Source organism: Harpia harpyja, chromosome 8, assembly GCF_026419915.1.
Source record: "Harpia harpyja isolate bHarHar1 chromosome 8, bHarHar1 primary haplotype, whole genome shotgun sequence".
NCBI classification, from domain to species: domain Eukaryota; kingdom Metazoa; phylum Chordata; class Aves; order Accipitriformes; family Accipitridae; genus Harpia; species Harpia harpyja.
The window spans coordinates 49,283,059-49,302,035 of NC_068947.1; the positions used below are offsets into that span (position 1 = coordinate 49,283,059).

The following is an 18,977-nucleotide window of genomic DNA, read 5'->3' on the forward strand; positions in this document are numbered from 1 at the left end:
TATCTCTCCAAGTGAAAGACCAATGCCAAAAGATCCTAAGAATTTAATATTGGGGCAAGTTTCCATCTTTTCCTCACTGTTCTGTAATGTTCAAGACTGCTGTGATTGTGGTATTAGTAATGTGGCCACATAACTTTTAGTTCAGAGAGCAGTCTGAAAGTCTTCTGAAGCAAGGGGTCTTTAAGAAATGTGAAACGAAATATCTTTTTTGTAAAGGGACACTAACATTCATTTCTTCATTTTTCAATGTTTTTCAAAACAATAGAAACAAAACTGCAAAGTGAGCAATTTTTCCTTTTAAAACTAGCTACATAAATTCATCTCAGCTTGTTAAGATTTGTGCGTGTATAACACATGTCATAAGGAGAGAAAATGCTTCAAATGTTTGAAGCATGATTCAAAAATATTAAATATTTATGATGAGAGAGTGCATAAACTGTTTTAGGTGGCAATGAGTCTAATAGGTGAAACTTTCTTTAAAGGGCTGCAACTCAAGTTTCCAGAAATATTCCAGATGCTAGACCCTGGACACTCAGAGATATTCTGGTTAGGCTGATACCAGTCATCAAGTAGTTTTTGTGTATCAGTCGAAGTACAATGTGAAAAGAAAAAGATTTTCAGAGTCTAGAACTGTGAGACCCCAGGAAATCAGCTGTGCTGAACTGCCAAAGTCAGCCAGGAGCTAAGTGCCCTAGGAAGCAAAATGGCTAACTGGCCAGAAGCAAGCACCTGTCTCTACTGAGCATGATTTGTTCAAAGCAGTTATGGCTTATGCTGTAGCCTTCCTTGGTAGGCATTTAATGCATGTTCTGATGTGCCTGGTATAAGTGAATAAGCACTGGCTGTTCAGACAAAACTTAGCTGGGTGGGATATTTGGTATGGTTCTTTGCAGCATCTTCTTGTCTTTTGTTTTTCTTCTAAAGTAATAATGTTAGAAGCATGTTATCATACTATGGAATTGACACTGAATAGGGCTCTTTTTAGTAAAACAACCTTGCTCACTTTTGAAAAATGTATCCGTTATTCTATTCTTAAACTACTTCCAAGTTCAGTATTTTATTAGTGGTAGACTCAGAAAATGTTGAGTTTTAGTTTCAGCTTTTACTATGTTTATAGGATTTTTATCTTACGTTTCTAAAATTTGATATTCTAGTAGAGCCTTAATGTAGGATTTCAATGCTTTAAAGATGTCACTTACTGGAACACCAAGGACAAGGAAAGGAAAACTCAGTTTCTCTTTTTTCTGGTATTGAGCAATAGTTCCATTCTGTAGTCTCTGGGACTGTTCAGTCATTTAACCCAGTCTTTTTCTATTAGATTATATTTAATAGAATGGAAACAATTTTGGGCTAGTTAGCAAGTCTGCTGTGAATTTGAAATCCATTTTTTCAGTTATTTTTTCACAGTGTGTTAGATGGAGAGTTTTCCTCTTTGTACAAATTTGATTGCACAGATAAAGGTAATAAATCTGTAGACATAGAATATAAATTATGTTGGATGATTTCTGCCATTGCTGCCTAAAAGAAAGCTCCTTGGATTCTCTCGAGTTTTGAGTTCTCCTGAAGGTACAGATCACCTCTGACAGATGCTGTCCTTTAATAGAAGAACGCTTGGCTGCCATAGCAGATTCTTCAGTAGATTCCTTTTTACTCCGTACTGTTGTGTGATTTAAATGATTATAGAGATGTATTTGAGTGCTCGAAAGCCTTACAAGGGTCACATTTTCTCTATCAGATACTGGAGTGTTCGCAGTGGTGAATAGTCGCTCTCTGTCTTTGCTGGGGAAACTGACAATCAGTGCTGCATTTAACATTGTCTACATCTACACATCAGAACTTTATCCCACAGTGATCAGGTAACACAAGTTAATTTTAAGGTCTTCATTTTTCTGGTTCTCTTACCTGATCACATTTTACTTCTCTATTTTTTTTCTATTAACTGTACCTTTTCATTTGAGATTTTCAGTTATTTATAATGATTATCTGTAGTTCTATATGCAAAATTTCTTCCTTTATCCTCTTCTCACTTCCTCCTCCCTCAAATTTGCAGTGTTCTCTTCAGACTAACCATATTCTTTATATAACAGTAAAACAGTCCTTTGGTTGCTTGGTATGCCCACAGCCCCTCTCCACTAATGAGGATGACAATAGTATTGCTGATATTTCTTTAATGAGTGATATCTGTAACTTTTTCAGTGCTTTATAAGCCAGACAACTCTATTAAACATTCACACTTGCTTAACCAGCAACATGAAGATGACTGGTCAATAAGCTTTGTAAAAGTAACTTAATGCTTCATAGGCTATATGTAAGCAACAGTAAAGTTTCACTCACTAGAGGCAGATGTACCTTGTGCTTGTGCTGACAGAGCAGACAAAAGCATCTATCATATGGGTCCAATTTTTAATAGATATTTTAACCAGGTGTTATTGTTGATGATCAGCCACCAGTGAAACTATACTGTGGTGTTTTTCATAGGTGGGCAAATCTGCTGATACATAGGATTTGGATAAAGGAACTTAGCCAAAGTTTCAGGCAGAGACAAGATGCATTAACTGAAATTGCACTTTCTTTGCCTCTCTATATGTGTGTGTATGTTAGAATTCTGAATGCGCAGAGGATTTTTGCTTCTCTTTAAGCACAAAGTGTATGTTTTAATTCCTGTCTTGGGATGCTTTCAGTTATATTTGACTTCTCTTTTCCAGTTAATGTGGTCAGGGTCATGACTGAGGGGGTGTTTTTTCTTTGCTCATTGGCACTTTTCAAGTCATAATTTCTCCTATGCAAATGTCACTGATTAATGATTTTTTTTTTTTCTTCTTAGGAATGTTGGAATGGGTGCCTGCTCCATGTTTTCCCGTGTTGGTGGAATCATTGCTCCTTTCGTCCCTTCATTGGTTTGTCTGAACTTCTCACTGTTATATATGTTTTTTTGTGACTCTGTGTCAGAGGCTTATAGAAGTGGAAATATTTTGGATAAATTATGTATATAAACTAAGATATGTAAATTTCATGTCCTAACAGTATTGTGGTAGGCCAAAGGCATTGCAATATATTCTGTGTGATTAGACAAAAACTCAACATTATTTAGTTCGGGTATTTTAAGTCCTGTAAGAATTTTGGGACTTAGCTAGTGGACTTTAGCAATATAGTATTTTCAAAATACCAAGATGGTGATACCCAATTTTAAGCCTGAAGCAAGTAATAGCAAAAAACCCACATAGTTAAAAGATCTACTGCATCAAGATAAAGCATATGGGCTTAATAACTAAGTGTTTCTGAGAATAAATTAGTTTTGCCATAAGTACACTTCATTGAATATCCATGGATTATAATTATCAGCAAAGTGGTTCATCTTTCAATGAATGAAGATGATGATGTGGAGACCTGATATACTGGCAAGGTTTTTGAGCACAAACTTCACAGCAGTCTGTCAAGGCAAAGAAAAATTCTGAAGAATGAAACATGGGGATGATACTGTTATTTTCCTCTATGTTCATCGTCTCATGTGTATGCAGGTAAAAGAGTGTGCTGGTTTTTCACACAAACTGCTTGCTGAGGTCAAGTGACAATTCCTTTAATGTGACAGGTTTCACCTGGAATAACTTTCCTCTCTGCCATTTGCCATCTTGTTAGGTCAGGCAGAAGGGCAGCAAAAGGGCAGGTGAGCACAGTGAGCCTTTTAATCTGCAGAATGAAACATGGGGTAGGTGAGAGTGTGAGCACCTCCGGGGTACAACAGGCAAAGCCAAGACTGGTGCAGGTCTCCCAGGCAGATGTAATAGGCAGCTTTTATGTAGCAGTTGGGGCATCCATTATGTTGTATCTGGCAGAGATTTGGCACTGCAGGAGACACAAATCTTGGATCATCATGTTTGAAGGGGTCCCATGAAAGTGAAAATAGCTCTGGTTAAATAATGAATGAATGTTGATTTGAGGAAAGAATGAACTATTTCTGTGTTGTGGAATTTCTTCAACTATTTTAATGCATTTTTTCAGTGTCTTTTGTCTGGGGATCTTATAAGAAGGGTAGGAATGGGAAAAGTTAGTTGCTGAACTAAGAGATGAAATGTTGCTCTTGAATTTGATCACAGCCTGTTACTTTCTCAATTTAGAATTGCTCTTTACTATACAAAGTGAGTTTTTGAAACAAACAGCTAAACTCTTGCCTTTTTTAAAATGAGCCTACTTTACTGGTTGTCTGAAAGTGAATGTACACATTTTGGAGCTATATTGTAGATGACTCATATTTTTGCATACACCTTTCCCCAGTGTAGTTTTGCTTGTAACAAGCTATGTGAAAACAGGGACAGACATCAAAGGAGGAGTATAAACATTGCTTAGGCTGTCAGGAGTGATAACAGGAGGGCCAGAGCTCAGTTGAAGCTAAAACTAGCACAGAGCATAAATAGGGATTCTATCAGCTAAAGGAAATTTGGAGAAAATGTTTAGCCAGTCGTTGAATGGGATGGACATCCTATTGGCAAATGAGATGGAATAAGCTGAAATACTTAACGCTTTTGCTTTAGTCTTCATAGGCAAAGCCTGACCCCAGGACTCTGTGCATATCAGCACAGTTGAGGAAGCAGAGGGCCAGCAAACAGTGGAGGAGCAATAGGTTCAAGAACACTTAAAGTTGAAAGCTTTCCTTCCATGGAATAGGATTCCCTAAGAGGTGGTGAAAGAGCTGGCTGTGATAGTGAGGCAAGTGTCCATCATCTGTGACAAACCATTGTTGTAGAGACAGGTCACTGATAACTGTGGGGAAAAAAAAAAGCTGATGCTATGTGCATCTTTAAGATCAGAAAGTGGATCCAGGAAGTTACAGGCTAGGCAGCTCAAACTCAGTCTCTGGGACATGACCTCTCAGTCTGTTTCTGAGCATGTGAAGGCCAAGAAGGTAATCAGGATCAGTGAACGTGCATTTACAAAGGACAATTCATTCTCAGCCAGTTTGATTTGATAGTCAGCTATTTCGTTGCAGAAGGTGATATGGATGAGGAGAGGGAGGAGAGCAGAAAAGGGGTTTGTAAGGCTTTTGACACTGTCCCACAGCATTCTTGATTGGAAGCTGAGGAAGCGTGTCCTGCATGAAAGGAATACTAGATATGAATGTTGCATGGACCACCAGGCTCAAAGGGATAGTGACAGGCTCAGTATTTGGTGGCTGGTGACAAGTGGAAGATAAGACAGAATACATCCTCCTCATATTTTTAGAGGATGGAAAGTAAGGAGGAGTGATTGGCACACCACATGGTAGATCTTGAGTCCAGTGGGACCTTTTGGGCCAACAGAAGTCCCATGAAGGCCAACAAGAAGAGTAAAATTCTGTTTCTGGTGTGGACCAATTACATGGTCAGTACAGGCTGGGAACCAACTGGCTGAGTAGCAGCCTTGCTGGAAGAGACCAAGGTATGACAGAGGATGGCAAGTTAAATGGGAGCTAGCAGTGTCCTCTCATCACAAACGGGCAAACTTCACGCTGAGCTACATCAGGCCAAATTCAGTATGTGGCCCACAGATTAAGTGCCTCCCAGTTCTAGAGGGATGTTGAAAAATCTGGGGAGAGCCCAGTGGAAGGGTAACCAAGATGGTCAGGGGCCTAGAGCACATGGCTTTGAGGGAATATTGCACCTCTGATCTTCCCAGCAGTGTGGAACAGTTCAGCAGGGGTCAATGGCCACAAGTTTTGGCTTGGGGGTTAGATAGGAAATTTGGAAAATATTCTTTTTGAGAGGCTTAATGCAGCCCTGGAACAGTTACTCAGAGGGGGAATCTCCATCCTTGGAGCTTTTTCAATACTTGGTTACACAAAACTATGATTGACCCGGTCTAGTGCTGGCTGTAGTCGTGCGTAGAGTAGGTGGTTGGCCTAGATGACCTCAGGAGATCTCTTCCAACCAGTGTGTCTGTGATTCTGTGATATCTCTTCCCTACTACAAAGTGATGTTGCGTTTGTGAAAAAGTATATATGTTATGGACAAGAATTGAATATAAATTCAGCAGGCATTTCTTTTTAACGTCCATTCCCAAAATCTGTGTGAATCTTATAGTATTGACAAGATACAATTGACAATAGTGGGTAAAAAAGACCAGTAGGATTGGTAACCGTTATGCTAAATGTGAACACAAACACTTGCCACATGGAATGGCTGTAAAGGTTAAGTGCTTTAATATGCAGTATGAACTAGAGGGAACCAATCTCAACCTAACTCTCTGTTCTTTTTTTCCAGAAATCTGTACAGTGGTCTCTGCCTTATATTGTGTTTGGAGCAACTGGTCTTTTGTCTGGGCTCTTAAGTTTATTGTTGCCAGAGACCTTAAACAGCCCTTTGCTAGAAACTATTTCAGACCTGCAGGTATGCTCGTACTGGAGGCTGGGTGATGAAGCGATGTCATTGCAAGCCCTAGATGGCTCACAGGTATATTCATTTTTTTTCCTAGTACTTTTCTGTTGTGTTTATTTCAGCTGTCAGCTTGAATATGCCACTCTAAATAGGTTAGGATAGTGATTCTTGGCCTGTGGAGGATAGGCCCCAAGGAGATACAGAAGATAGTTTAGTAACCTTACCATCATGTCTGAAATGTTGTCTGGAAATGCAGGCTGAAACATAGCTGGGTTAATTCATCCCTTCCAGTCCAAAAGCTTACAATCTTTTCCTTTGGAATAAAGGACTCGGTGGTGTCTGTGCCTCTCTAATCTTTACGATGGATTGCTGCAGCATGCTTCTTGCAAAGCTGGCCATTGAAGTTTGAGAAGCCTTAGATGTTAAAGAAAACAGAAGCCTGTTTGTGAAGGGCTGTTCTCAAAGGCAGCACACTGTATTTCTGCCCTGACCTGCACTGGCTGTTCTGCAATGTCAATTATTAGGTCTATCCTAGAGAGTCTTTAAATGGGTTGAAGCTAGACTAACCTCTGAGATCTGTCCCACTGTTGATTCTGGGAAATGAGATTTGTTGAAAACTTTGGAACTACAAAACTCCTAGACATAAGTTTAAATGTGGTAGCAGGATGTTTTTCAGTGAGGTTTCCTCAAATGTTGTTTTTTCATGTCATTTTATACTTCATTTTGTCAAACTCCTGGACACCTCTTGAGGTGTGTACATCTTAGTCGTGTGGAGGGTTTTTTTTTTTACATGGCTGCTCCTCTGTGAGTGGAGTAGGATTAGAGAAAAGTAGCTAGCGAGCTGGAAGTGGGTGTTTGAATTTGGGTAAGGTTTTAATGTTTAAATCCTAGTCCCAAAATTTTAGGTATCGATGGACTAATAAAAATTGAGTAAGTGGTCAGAAGACTTGAAGGGCAACTCAAAAAGATGTTAGTTGTCCCATCAGGCTGGGATGAGACAGGATCCTTATAACACCTTTTACTTTCATTTGATTAATTTTTGGTCAAGCAGTCTGAGATTCACAGCTAGTCATAAACTTATTTTTACAGAAATCAGGAAGCAGAGTAACATTTATTTCTAGAATGACAACAGTTGCTTCCTTTCAAAGGCTTCAACATGCTGCCTTGTTTACCAGTTTTAGCTGTAATAATTCTTGACAGGACAGTACAGTTTAGTGACAAAAGCACCCTTGAAGAAAGCTTGAAAGAGGCAGCCCTGTAACAATTAATTTTATGCTTTAGCTACTTTACATGCACATTTTATAGACATTTTTAACCGTACTGGATAATGTGTTATGGCACCACATTCTTGCTGGTTACACAGATCCATCATATACATTTACCTCAAGTTTACACCAGCTGTTATTTTGGTAATTACATCACTATTGCATCTTAACTGTGCAGATGGTTTACTAACAAAAAACAATTCTAGCAAACAGTGCAGGTGTTACAACTTAGACGGGGCAAGTCACATTTTTATTTTCCTTTGTAACCAAGTAAGGTCAGTATTGCCCTTTGAGGAGACAAGTATTGTTTGTCTATCAGTATTTGCACAACTTGGTTTGCTTATGTCAAGCAGCCTTCTCAGGTTTAAATCTTCCCTGCTTGCACTTCTGCAGGCTTCTTAAAAATCTCAACCTGAACAGGATCTGCAAAATAAAAAAAATTAATTTGAGAATGTTCTTCAGGAACACTTTTCCCCAGATGGATTAAAATTATTGAATCCAAATAAAAAAAAAAGTCGTTGGTTCAGGGCTGAAGTAATCATATCTTCACTGAAGTTACGGATCTGGAATGTCTGTGACATATTAAGGCTTTATTTTAAAGCTCATAAAGAAAGCACTGATAAAATGAAAAGCTGCTAAACATTAACCCTATTTGACAGGGCCATGGAGAGGTCTTACAAAGCTGCTATAAGAAAGATGTAGAATTTATTTGGCATACCCTGAATTTCCCCCTGTGGAATCCATTGTCCTTTTGTACCACTTTAAAGATAACATGCATTCTAGTTGCCCAGAATAGAGGTTTTGTCTCTGTTAACATACATGAATGTGATATTCAAGTTGGACAGCATCCAGTGATAGCCTGACTTTCCTCAAATAATTTTAGAAATCCAGAAAAAGGCATAACATGATTCCCTTTATATTTTCTGACAGGTCTTAGTGCTCAAACTGTTTGAAATTCCTTTGCAGTTAACGCACGTCGCTGTAGCAAAACTCCTCTGAAGACAGATCTAAAGCTACAGATTTTGCTTGCATGGTACTGTCAGTCAGGAACATGATTTCCATTTCTCTATTTTTCACCTTCTCTCTCACCCTTCTTTGCATATGACTAGGCAGGCAGAAGTCTTAGGGTGGATGCAAGCATACTGGAAAAAAAAATCCTAAATACTCAAACTAAATGGAGTTCATATTAGCAAGAGAATCTTTTTAACTGGAATAATTTGTATCGGTTTCATGGAAAAATGCTATAGTGGCCAAATAAAAATCAATTAGCTGTAATAGCTGACTTTAGTTTGGGTATATGATATAAATTATGTTGTTAAAAGGACTCTGGCTGGAGTAGTTATGCCTATAATAGGGAGTTTACTTTCTGAACATATGAAGTGGTAATTTTTTTCCCTTTTCCATAACACCTTTAATTAGTATTGCAGGGGATCTTTTTAATTGAAAACTTGTATAGGAAAATGCCCATGGTACACATGGAGAAAGAATAATTCAGGATGGAGAAGCTTTTACCTAATCAAGTAACCTGTGTGTTCTGAGCCTGTTTCCAGTAGCTCACTACTGAGTAGGGACCTTAGACTTAAATTAAGAAAGCGGAGTAGATTATCACTTCAGAACTGTTCTAGCTGGTCTCTCTCCTGCATGTATTCTCTAGTGTACTGATGGAGCAGAGAAAGTCCATCCACTAGAAGTCTCTCTCTTTTAAAGAACCGAGGACACAAAGAAATCTTAATTCACATGATGTCTTTTACGAAGTTTTAATACAGTGATTTGACCTGTCTTTTCTTACTTTTTTCCTCTACCAGCATTCCAACAGAAGTGTAATGGTTCATGCTTGCTTATTTTGAGATTGATGTAGTGGCTTTTGCACTAACCAATGACTTCATTTTTGTTTCTAGTCTGGAGACAAAGACAGTTCTGCAGGGAGTGGAAGTGAAGATGAGGAGTTTTATGATGCTGATGAAGAGACTCATATGATCAAGTAATGAAAAGAAGAAACACTGGTCTATTTTATGCCTTTTCTTACTTGTCTTACAGCTGGACTGACTGGATGAGTACTGGGGACCTCACCTGTCAGGGAATGTAATTGGGCAAGTGCTTGTGTTTTTCCTGACTAGGAGATGGGTTTGAGTACTGTTCAGACTAATTACACCACTGATGCTCTCCATATGAGACAGCTGTTCAAATTCTTGTGGTTCAGAATGACAGTGCATGGACTGCACTTGAAGCCAGGTGAGACAGTAAGGGTGGGATCATGTATTTCTGAAGCCTAGGAAATTACTTAGGCTTAGACAGATTTGGACAGCTCATCAATGCACATGCTTGTATTTTATTTTCAAGGTGGTTGATTTTGATTCAGTACAAACTGATAAACTGGAAAACATCCACTGTTCTTTTTCTGTAGAGTGAAAGTGGTCACAATGTGCTGTGTGCTACTCCAGTGGGAACAAATTCCTGAAACTGTATGTTAAAATGGTTTCTGTGTATTGAATAGGGGAGAGGCAACTATGAACATAAGGTTTCTCTATCTGCACATAGACACCTGTATAAAGTTATAGGGTGCAGCTGGTTAGTCATGTGCATTAACTTAGTGATAATGGGAGGCCGGGAGGAGGGACTACAGAAAAGAACAACCATAAAGCCTGCAGACATAAAGGGCATTACTGATTTTTTTCCCTTTTCATCCACTGAGCATTTTCTTGGGCTGTCTTATGCATACGTTTGCCACATGTTCCCCACATCTCAGCACTGCTGTTTATAGCTTTGCCTACTTTTACCTTGCCCTCACTTTGCCATAAATATTGAAGCTCCACAACTTCTCTGTGCAGTGAAATAATTATGTGAAGGATATAGTTTCATGGGTGGGACATAGGTGAGGTATTTATCACATACTGTGTGTGTGAGGTGTGTGTTAGAATATATAGCTCATTTTTGTGGACCTATCTGTGTCTTTATTTCTGGAAGAAACTTAACTCTGAAGTGATAAGAGCAACTATGGGTTGCTGTTACATTTTGGGGGTTATTGACAGGAAGCTGCTAGTATTTATTTTAAAATCTTGTGTGTAAATAAAGTTCTCATTTAAAAAAAAAAAGGCAAACCTCTTTAAGACAGAATTTGGTTACCTGTTTCTTAACCAGGTGCTTGAACAAGCACTTGGTTACTTGACCATGTTGAGGAAGACAACTTCACTCTCCTGATTACACTGAACTTTCTGTAAGTGCTTCATTAGAGGGATTTGGAATCTTGAAATATGAAACATGAACATATGAAATGTTCCAGCTACAAAGATGAGTCCTTACAAGGATTCAGTTTTCTTGATTACATTGTCATCTTCATCCTCTAACCTGTGGCATTCTATTTAAGATTGATTTCCATAAAATGTTTGTTAGTCTTTATACTTGGAGTTCCTAGCAAAGTGCCGCACAATGGCAGCAAGTATATTGTTAGGCTTGCTAGCCATTTTTGTGGATGTTAAAGTAAAAAAAAAAAAAGGATCAAAAAAAAAAAATCTGAAAGTTGACTGCTGAGTAGTTTCTGGGTAAACTGGGAAGCTCCTTTTCTCTGAAAGGAAAGGAAAGGAAACAGCATCAGAAGTTTGCAGCTAGCTGCTTGAACTTTGTTCACTGGGAACTGTAATGCTGAACGAAGGGCCAGTACCCTGGCTGGTGCAGAGGGCAGCCCAGAGACTGCAGACTCGCACAAGTCCACTTGGCCTGGACTTGATCCAGGCATTGACTGTGAGCAAAGTTGGAAACCTCAATCCCTGTGGACAATGTGTCAGTATTGTTGTGGTTTTCATCTGCGTTAAGAGCTTCACTAGAAGAATTCCAGCCTGCAGTCTTCACTTTGTTTTTTCCAGACTGTTGAGTAGTTGTAGATGTGGCAGGGCACTTTTTAAATGCAGCCAGTTAGTCTTTCTGCCTTATTTGGCCCTTCTGTATGCAAGAAAATTGCTCCAAATAAGGTACGTGGAAAGGTTGAATCTATTTGTTCAAAGAATTTTTTTTTAGTTTTGCATTTATGTTTTGAATTATGGACAGCTGGAAAACTGACTTTTTGTTGCTGATGGCTTCTAAATAAATGAAACCTGTTTGCTTAGAAGCAAACAGTGGTAAGCCTGATGGTATTAACATGCTGCCAAGACCCAACAGGTTCTCTTAGGTGTTTGCTGCCTCTGTCCCCCTTTGGATGGTAGGTTGAGTAAGTCACCTGAGAGGCAGACAGGAACTGTTAGCCTTCCTCTCTCCATAGTTTTCCTGTCATTATCTGCTACTGGCAACCCTGGTCGTGCCATGGGAGGGACACCTCAGCATAACTTTCATTAGAACAGTAGGATGCTGTAATGATTCAGGTGGAGGAGATCACTCTCTGCAGGACCTGAGCTGTGTTTTGTGACAGTCTTCAACTAGGCCCAGTTAATAAATCTCAGTGTTTGGGCAGTAAGCTTGCCCTGAGGAGCTACTGGAGAGCAGAGGCTAATACAGTACTAGACATACCACAGTTCATGACATACTGTAATGTGAAGAGTCTGAGACCTAACATCCTTGCTTTAGTTGAGTGAAGTATGACAACCTTACCCACATTTTTTGCTAGAGTAGCTTTGTATACGAAGCAGCCTATACTGTTAGTTGGTTTTTGTGTTGTGCAGGCACTAGCATACCTACCCCCAAGATGGGAAGTCCATCCCTGGATTCCTTTGGTTTTGTAGCTGTTGTTTTTTTCAGCCAGCTCACTTAGTGGGATTATGCTAGAGATGAGAGAGGCTTTCCCATGGTGCTGATTAGTCAGATCTTAATACTGTCTCAGGTGAGGTATGTTTGGGATTTTGCTATCTGGGGACCTCACAAGTGATACTTGAATACAGCTAGGAGTGAAGGAGAGTGACAGGTCATGTGAGACAGTGTGAGGGAGAATCAGCTGGAGGGAGTTGAAAGAATAGAGGATTCAACAGAAACACTTTAGGGCAAGGGTAAGTGAAAACACAAGATAGTAGCCGTTGGGTGGAAATACCCTTCTAGCTGCTTGTGTTGACTTCAAGCTTCTCCTTTCAGAGCTAGCATTGGTTCCAGGATGTCTTATTGGGGACACTAGTTTCGTGATTTCCTTTTTAGTGTCAGCTTTGTTCAGCACTACTACTTCAGTGATGAAATATTTCTTTTGATGCTTATAAAATGTGGAACACTTCTGTTTTCTTTTGGACTCAGCTTTTCTATGAAATGGCGTGTCACTGAAATCATTAAAATTTGTAAAGCCCTGTTTTGGAGAATGCTGTATAACTGGTCATCACTTAATTTGCCTTTAGAAAGACAGGAAGATGAGACTTATTTGATGCATTTTTGTCACACAACTTCTTGTGAAGTGATACTTCAGCCTTCTAAAAGGATTTTACTACCTGGCTATTCTTGATAGGCTGAAGAGAGTAGAATAGGGAAGTGATTTGACAAGTTTATTTTTTAAACTACTTCCCCTGAAAACAAAGCTAGTGCTCCCCATTTAGGGATTGGGGAAGTGCTGTTCAGAGACTCCCTGACACACCAGAAACTTAGAAGTTCTGTGTTAAAGGAGGGCCACAGGTGACTTGGTGTTCAGGTCAGGGTGCTGAGTGAAGAACATGTCCACACCTCTCCAGAGACACCTAATTAACATGGAGCAGGTTGTGGCTAGTTACCACCTTTGTTACAGTCAAGGCTTTAAGTATTGCAGCCACATGTTCCTCTGCTCACAGTGCATAATCCATGCCAGGGTTTCCAGACTGTATGGATGTATAGAGGCTAGCAGAATATCCTTTGCAGAACCACGGGGAATGCAGTTAAGCTGTACGTTTTCCAGCCTATTTCACCTAAGTGTATAAAAGCCATTCGCAAGAGAATGTTTTTGTTGTACTAGGAAAAGGGGAAAGTGAGGAACAAACTTACTTTTCCTAGAGTGTGTTAATGGAAACATTTGAGCTAAAACTCTTGTTCCTGAGTCTTCCGCATAATCACCGAATGCAGATTTGGTTAGTATTTTGTTTTAGCTGAAGGATATGTATACCTTTTCCCACCCTGTTAGAGCTTCTTTGATCATGCTCTTTGACACAGCTGAATCTAGGCATCTGCACATGCAAGCTGTGAGCCTTGCAGTAAGTATGTCAGAAAAGCCCAAGAGCGGTGCTGTCATTTGATGGTGGAAGTTAGTCTGGCCTGACACATTTAATGCCTGCATCAGAAATGTCTATATTCAGCTGTTTACCAAATGGGAGACTTAGGGTATAGCTGTATTTTGAGTCTTGTTGCTTGTATCTTACTACGAGATATATTAAGTGGAAGAAAGATACGTACATAAGAAAACCTGTGACAGATCTAACTGTAGAATTGGAGGGTGAACAAACTTATACAGAATTTTTTCCATGCTATGTATTTTTAATGCCTTGTCCAGTCTATTGTAGCCTTCAGATTTTCCAGGTGCTACTGTTATTTAAGTCTAATAGAGCTGGATAAAACTTTTACCCTGATAGTCTGAATTTACTGAACTCTCTCATGTTATTTTTGGTACTACTTGCTGTTTCTGTCATTCTGAAAAAAGCTCCTGTATTGCCTAATGGGGAGCAGACTTTTCTGTTCTAATTTAAAGTGCCTGTTTTACAAAAGTTGTCTTTAATTTCCTCGGTCAACTTGATACGGGACTGTGTGTAAAGTAACATCATGGAATTGGATTATATAAGTGCCAAAGACAGTTTTTGCTGGAAAGCAATGGTCCAAAACTAGTTCTAGCTACATTCATTTGGAATTCTTCCATGCAACCTGCTAAAACTGGTATTTACAAGCATCTCCAGAGCTTTAGGGGACAGAAAGAGAGTTACTTTTGCTTGTCTTTCATTGCTCAGTTCACTTAAGTAGCTTTTGTTTCTGGGAAACCAAAGAAATTAAATGAAGGATTTAAGATAAAGTGTAGGTTTTGTAGAACATGCAGAATTTATACCATGTAGCCATTATAGAGAAATCTGCAGAGTCTGTTTGCTTCTGAGTTGGAAGTGTCAAAGCTTACTCTAAGACTGATAAAACCTAGTTAAAAACTGCACACTGGAATTTGTTAGTTCATTCATCAGCCTTACAAATGAGCATTGCTAATAACAGCTTGCCTGGAGCTTCATAGGATCTAGCAGATTTCTATAAAATGCACAGTCTGTTTGAGGTATTACTAAATAATAATGTCTAGAGTTTAAATCCCTATTGCAACTAGAATTCACTGCAAGTCAGCCCTATCATGGCTGCTTGTTTGCCAGTCAGTAAATAGGCAGATGGCTAACTGTTTATGCAGCAAGAGCTGGCTGCCCCCAGAAGAATGGTTTAAAAGAAATAATCTTTCTCCAGTGTGTATGCAGAATGAAGCGGGACCGTGGGGTGTCAGGGTCCTCTCATACAGCAAGCTTATAAAAGGGAGTATGTTTAAATAAGTACTTGCCCACCCTTATTTACAAAAGGTTTGTAGAGGAAGCAGGTCTTTAGCATGCATGTTACAGCCTCCCTCCAACACATCTGAGGTGCTCATATTATACCTAGTTTGTCAGGAGGCAGGCAGAAAGTATGGCAGTAAGAAAACCTTTGCCAATATTGAAAGTTACATTTACTTAAAGATGTCCGATAAGAGTTATCTGGCACATCTGTGTTCAAACAAAATGTTTTTAAATGATGGAAACTTGATTGGGAGACAGGCATTTCTCATGTTAGTTTGTCAGGGGGAAAAAAAAAAATCAGTGTTGCAGACACTGATGAAAGTTGTTATAGAGCAGAAAACTGCTGGGCAATTTGTGATAAAAGAATTTATTGTGGTTGTGATTTTACATATGCCTCTAAAAGACTGGTTTCAAGTATTTGATCTTTGTCACTCCCCAAAGTCTAATCCAAACTTTATTTTGTTCTTGTTAAAAGTTAAGTCATGTAGAAATTGGAAGTATATTTTTCATATGGATACTTTTATTGCACTACCTGTCCTTCCTGAATCTAATAATACTTTGATTTTTTTAAGCTACCTCTTTATGTTGAGCTTTTTTGTCAATTTTGTATTTAATTGATTTTTAAGAAACTACAAAATATTTCCTTCTTTTATTTATGTGGGAATCCATAACTTAAAGACCACAAGTCTTCCTTCTGTTTTTTAAGTTTTTCTTAAGGGCCTTTTAAATTTAAAGACTTAAGCTTTTGAAGGAGCAGCATAATTACACACTTAGAACATGGATTTTCCTGTGTGTACTGTTTGCTTTTAGAAGGGCCAGAAGCCCTTAATTTTATACTAACCTTGGTTGAGGATGTGACTCTTTGGGGGCAATAAAAAGTTTTGAGTTGGGAAATTTTAATCCATTTAATTTATTGCCAATTAAAGAGCTTCTAGTTACTGGTTTTGGTGTTGAAAGAAAAAATAAAGCATGTAGGGAAAACACTGCTGCTTTTTTCCAGACACCACTCTTCTCTCTCTCACCCCATGGTGGTCTCCAGTTCCTTGGCTGCATGTTATGCTCAGTCCCTTCAGCAAGGCAACAGGCAGCACAGGAGATTGGGACCAGTCTGTTGTGCTTGCTGTTCTTTCACTGCTCCTTGTTTCTTACTCAGCTGCTCTCGTGTGGGTTTTTTCACCAGCCACAGTCCCTTCGGCGCTGTAGCTCCTTCTGAGTCTACTCTCAGCCTCTGCTCAGGCTATGATTTTCCTTTGGCATTTCTCCTGCTCAGCTGCCTCTCCTTTCGGCTCCTCTTGTGCTGGCATGGTCTTCTCCTTTTTTCCTCCTACTGCTATAGCACTGTAATCTTTTTCTTGGCATTTACTGCCCTTTCTTAAACATGCTTTTGCAGAAGTACCAGAAACCCCTCTGACAGCGTTGGAGTGCAGTGGGTCAGTCCCCACTGTGCCCAAGAGGCAATGGACACTAACTGAAACACAGGAGGATCCATCTGAACATAGGGAAGCACTTTTTTACGGTGAGGGTGACAGAACACTGGCACGGGTTGCCTGGAGAGGTTGTGGAGTCTCCATGCGTGGAGATATTCAAAAGCCATCTGGACATAGTCCTGGGCAGCCTGCTTTAGTAGGTGGCCCTGCTTGAGCAGGGGGGTTGGATCAGATGGCCTCCAGAGGTCCTTTCCGACCTCAACTGTTCCATGATTTCTGAGCTGGCTGGAACCAGCATAGGGCAGTCCTGGGCTTCTTCCCACACAAGGCACCCTGCAGCCCCCAAACCCTAACAGTTACGCTCAATACGTGACTGTAGAGGGTTTTCTTGCAAATCAAGTCCTCACAGTTTGAGCTGACAGTTTTTGTGAGTGGTAGTTGGTACTGTATTCCCTTTCTGTGTTACTGTTGTCTTAGGTCAAGTAAATGAAACTCCTAAGGATATAATCAGACATTTGTAGCAGAGTTCTGTGTCTGGTTACATTTGCATCCCTGCTGATTTTGGAAGACAGAACTTAGATCTCCACTTGACCAGAGGAGCAGCCAAAGGGGTAAACTACTTTCTGTTCAACCCTGCATCATCATGAAAACAAATCTTCGTATAGTCTCTATATCCTGTAGACTTTGTATTGTTTCCTCATGCCAGTTTAATTTGAACCAACAATCAAAAGTCCTTGCCAGTTGAGAGTTGAGTAACAGGAAAGTGGGCATAGGGGGGAATAGATTCACTGCGTCAAACAAAAATCCAGTTGTATATAGTTAGTGTGTGTATTTTTAAATATTTGATTTGGATTACTTGAATACTGAGTGTTATGAGCCTTCCTGTGTAAAAAAATACTTCCTGTATTAGTGTGCTGTTGTTAACTCAGAGTTGTACTGCTGAAAAGTCTGTTTTTAGAATACTTGATCTGAGAAGTGGCAACTAAAGACAGCATAAGCTTTTCCACAATAGACCTTTTATGGTGGTATATTCATATGTTCTGTGAACAGCTGTTGGATCCATCTTTTTAAGATGTTCTTTACCATAGGTGAGGGGCCATAACAAATGTTGAAATATTCAGAATAATTGCACTTACCTATTCTGTTTTCTTAATGTATTTCCTATGCATACTGCCTTACCTGTATGTACTGTATTTCATTGGAGGTACGAAAGGTAAATATCAGGTTCTTAATTTATAAAATGTAAATGAGTTTTAAAAATAATTCTGTAATACTACATATTTTCCAGTGATATCTGTCTTCTAAGAGAGGGTGATGGTGGTAAGGCCAGGTGAATTTAGTCAAAAGTTAATATTGGTGGTCTTTACATTCTCACTTAATTTCTGAATGATTTTGATCATTTGAAATATATTTTTTTCTTTTAAGATTTTTGTAGAGGCTAACCTATGTTAGTAAGCCAACTTTTAGATGATTTGTAACAGCTCTGATACTGCCTCTGACTCATACAGTTCATTTAATGTCTTTGTAACTTATTTTGTGCCTTTTCTTCCCCTGACACAATCTCTCAATAAAAACAAGCTCTTTTGCAACACTGCAAACCTATTTTATTGTAGTGATTTTTTTTACTTGCCTGACCCTTTTGTTTTGTTTTCTGGAGGGGGCTGAAGCTCTCATAATAGAATAGATATTTATAACGGACTCTGCAGAAGAAAATTGACAAGGTGGAAAGCAGGTCATTTTGGAATGGCAGTGCTACAAAGCGCCTGGGAAACTGGGACTGTCAGTACTAATCAATATATTCCACCATATCTATCACAAATCATTTTTAACAAAAACCGGCACCAGTGGAATGTGAGAATCAATTTACTACTGGCTTCAGTTGTGCTGATTGATGTTGAAAGACTGGAAACACTTTGGGGGGTTTAGCATAGCAAAATGTCTGTGGTGGTGTTACAAACATTTGTACTGGGGGAGTTCCCACGAACGCTGGTTGGCACTTAACACCCCTTCTTTAAAGTGCTATGCAAATGCACAAAAACAGTCCCTGTCCTCAGGGCTTGTGCCTAAACTTCTTGGCAGGGAATGGCAGAATTTGAACATTTGTCTTCATTACCTGGAAATGAGGTGATGAATAGCTTGACTGCGTTTCCTGTCCCCTGTCCAGCAACAAAGAAAATATTGTCTGAATCTGAAAAAAGTGACTGTGGGAAATAGGGATCAGTGCTCTGTTTTAAACTGCTGGGTACCAGAGCTTTCATACCTCTGTATATGCTTTAAAAAAAAAATATATATATATTCTCCTTGAATAGCTAGTCCCTTGAGCAGATGCCAAAGCACTTCATCTATCAGTATTTTAAAGTGTACATACCAAAGGTGATAGGTGGTCTACATGTTAGATAATATTACCAGACCTTGTGTTATGTTGCATTTTACTCTTCCTCAACATGGAGCTAAGAACAATAATCCAGCCAGACTCCCTATTTGTGCTTCCTGGGCACAAAC

The 18,977-nt window shown here is 39.3% G+C and overlaps 1 protein-coding gene across 1 annotated transcript in view; it reads left to right on the forward strand.

Moving 5' to 3' along the window:
* SLC22A15 (solute carrier family 22 member 15) overlaps positions 1 to 18,073 on the forward strand; it is a 44,649-nt gene extending 26,576 nt beyond the window's left edge. Inside the window, exons 9-12 of the mRNA XM_052794607.1 lie at positions 1,736 to 1,856; positions 2,825 to 2,897; positions 6,234 to 6,422; positions 9,511 to 18,073. Coding sequence (XP_052650567.1) covers positions 1,736 to 1,856; positions 2,825 to 2,897; positions 6,234 to 6,422; positions 9,511 to 9,597 — 470 coding nt within the window. The 3' untranslated portion in view covers positions 9,598 to 18,073. The remainder of the gene's footprint in view (positions 1 to 1,735; positions 1,857 to 2,824; positions 2,898 to 6,233; positions 6,423 to 9,510) is intronic.
* Positions 18,074 to 18,977: the final 904 nt, after the last annotated feature.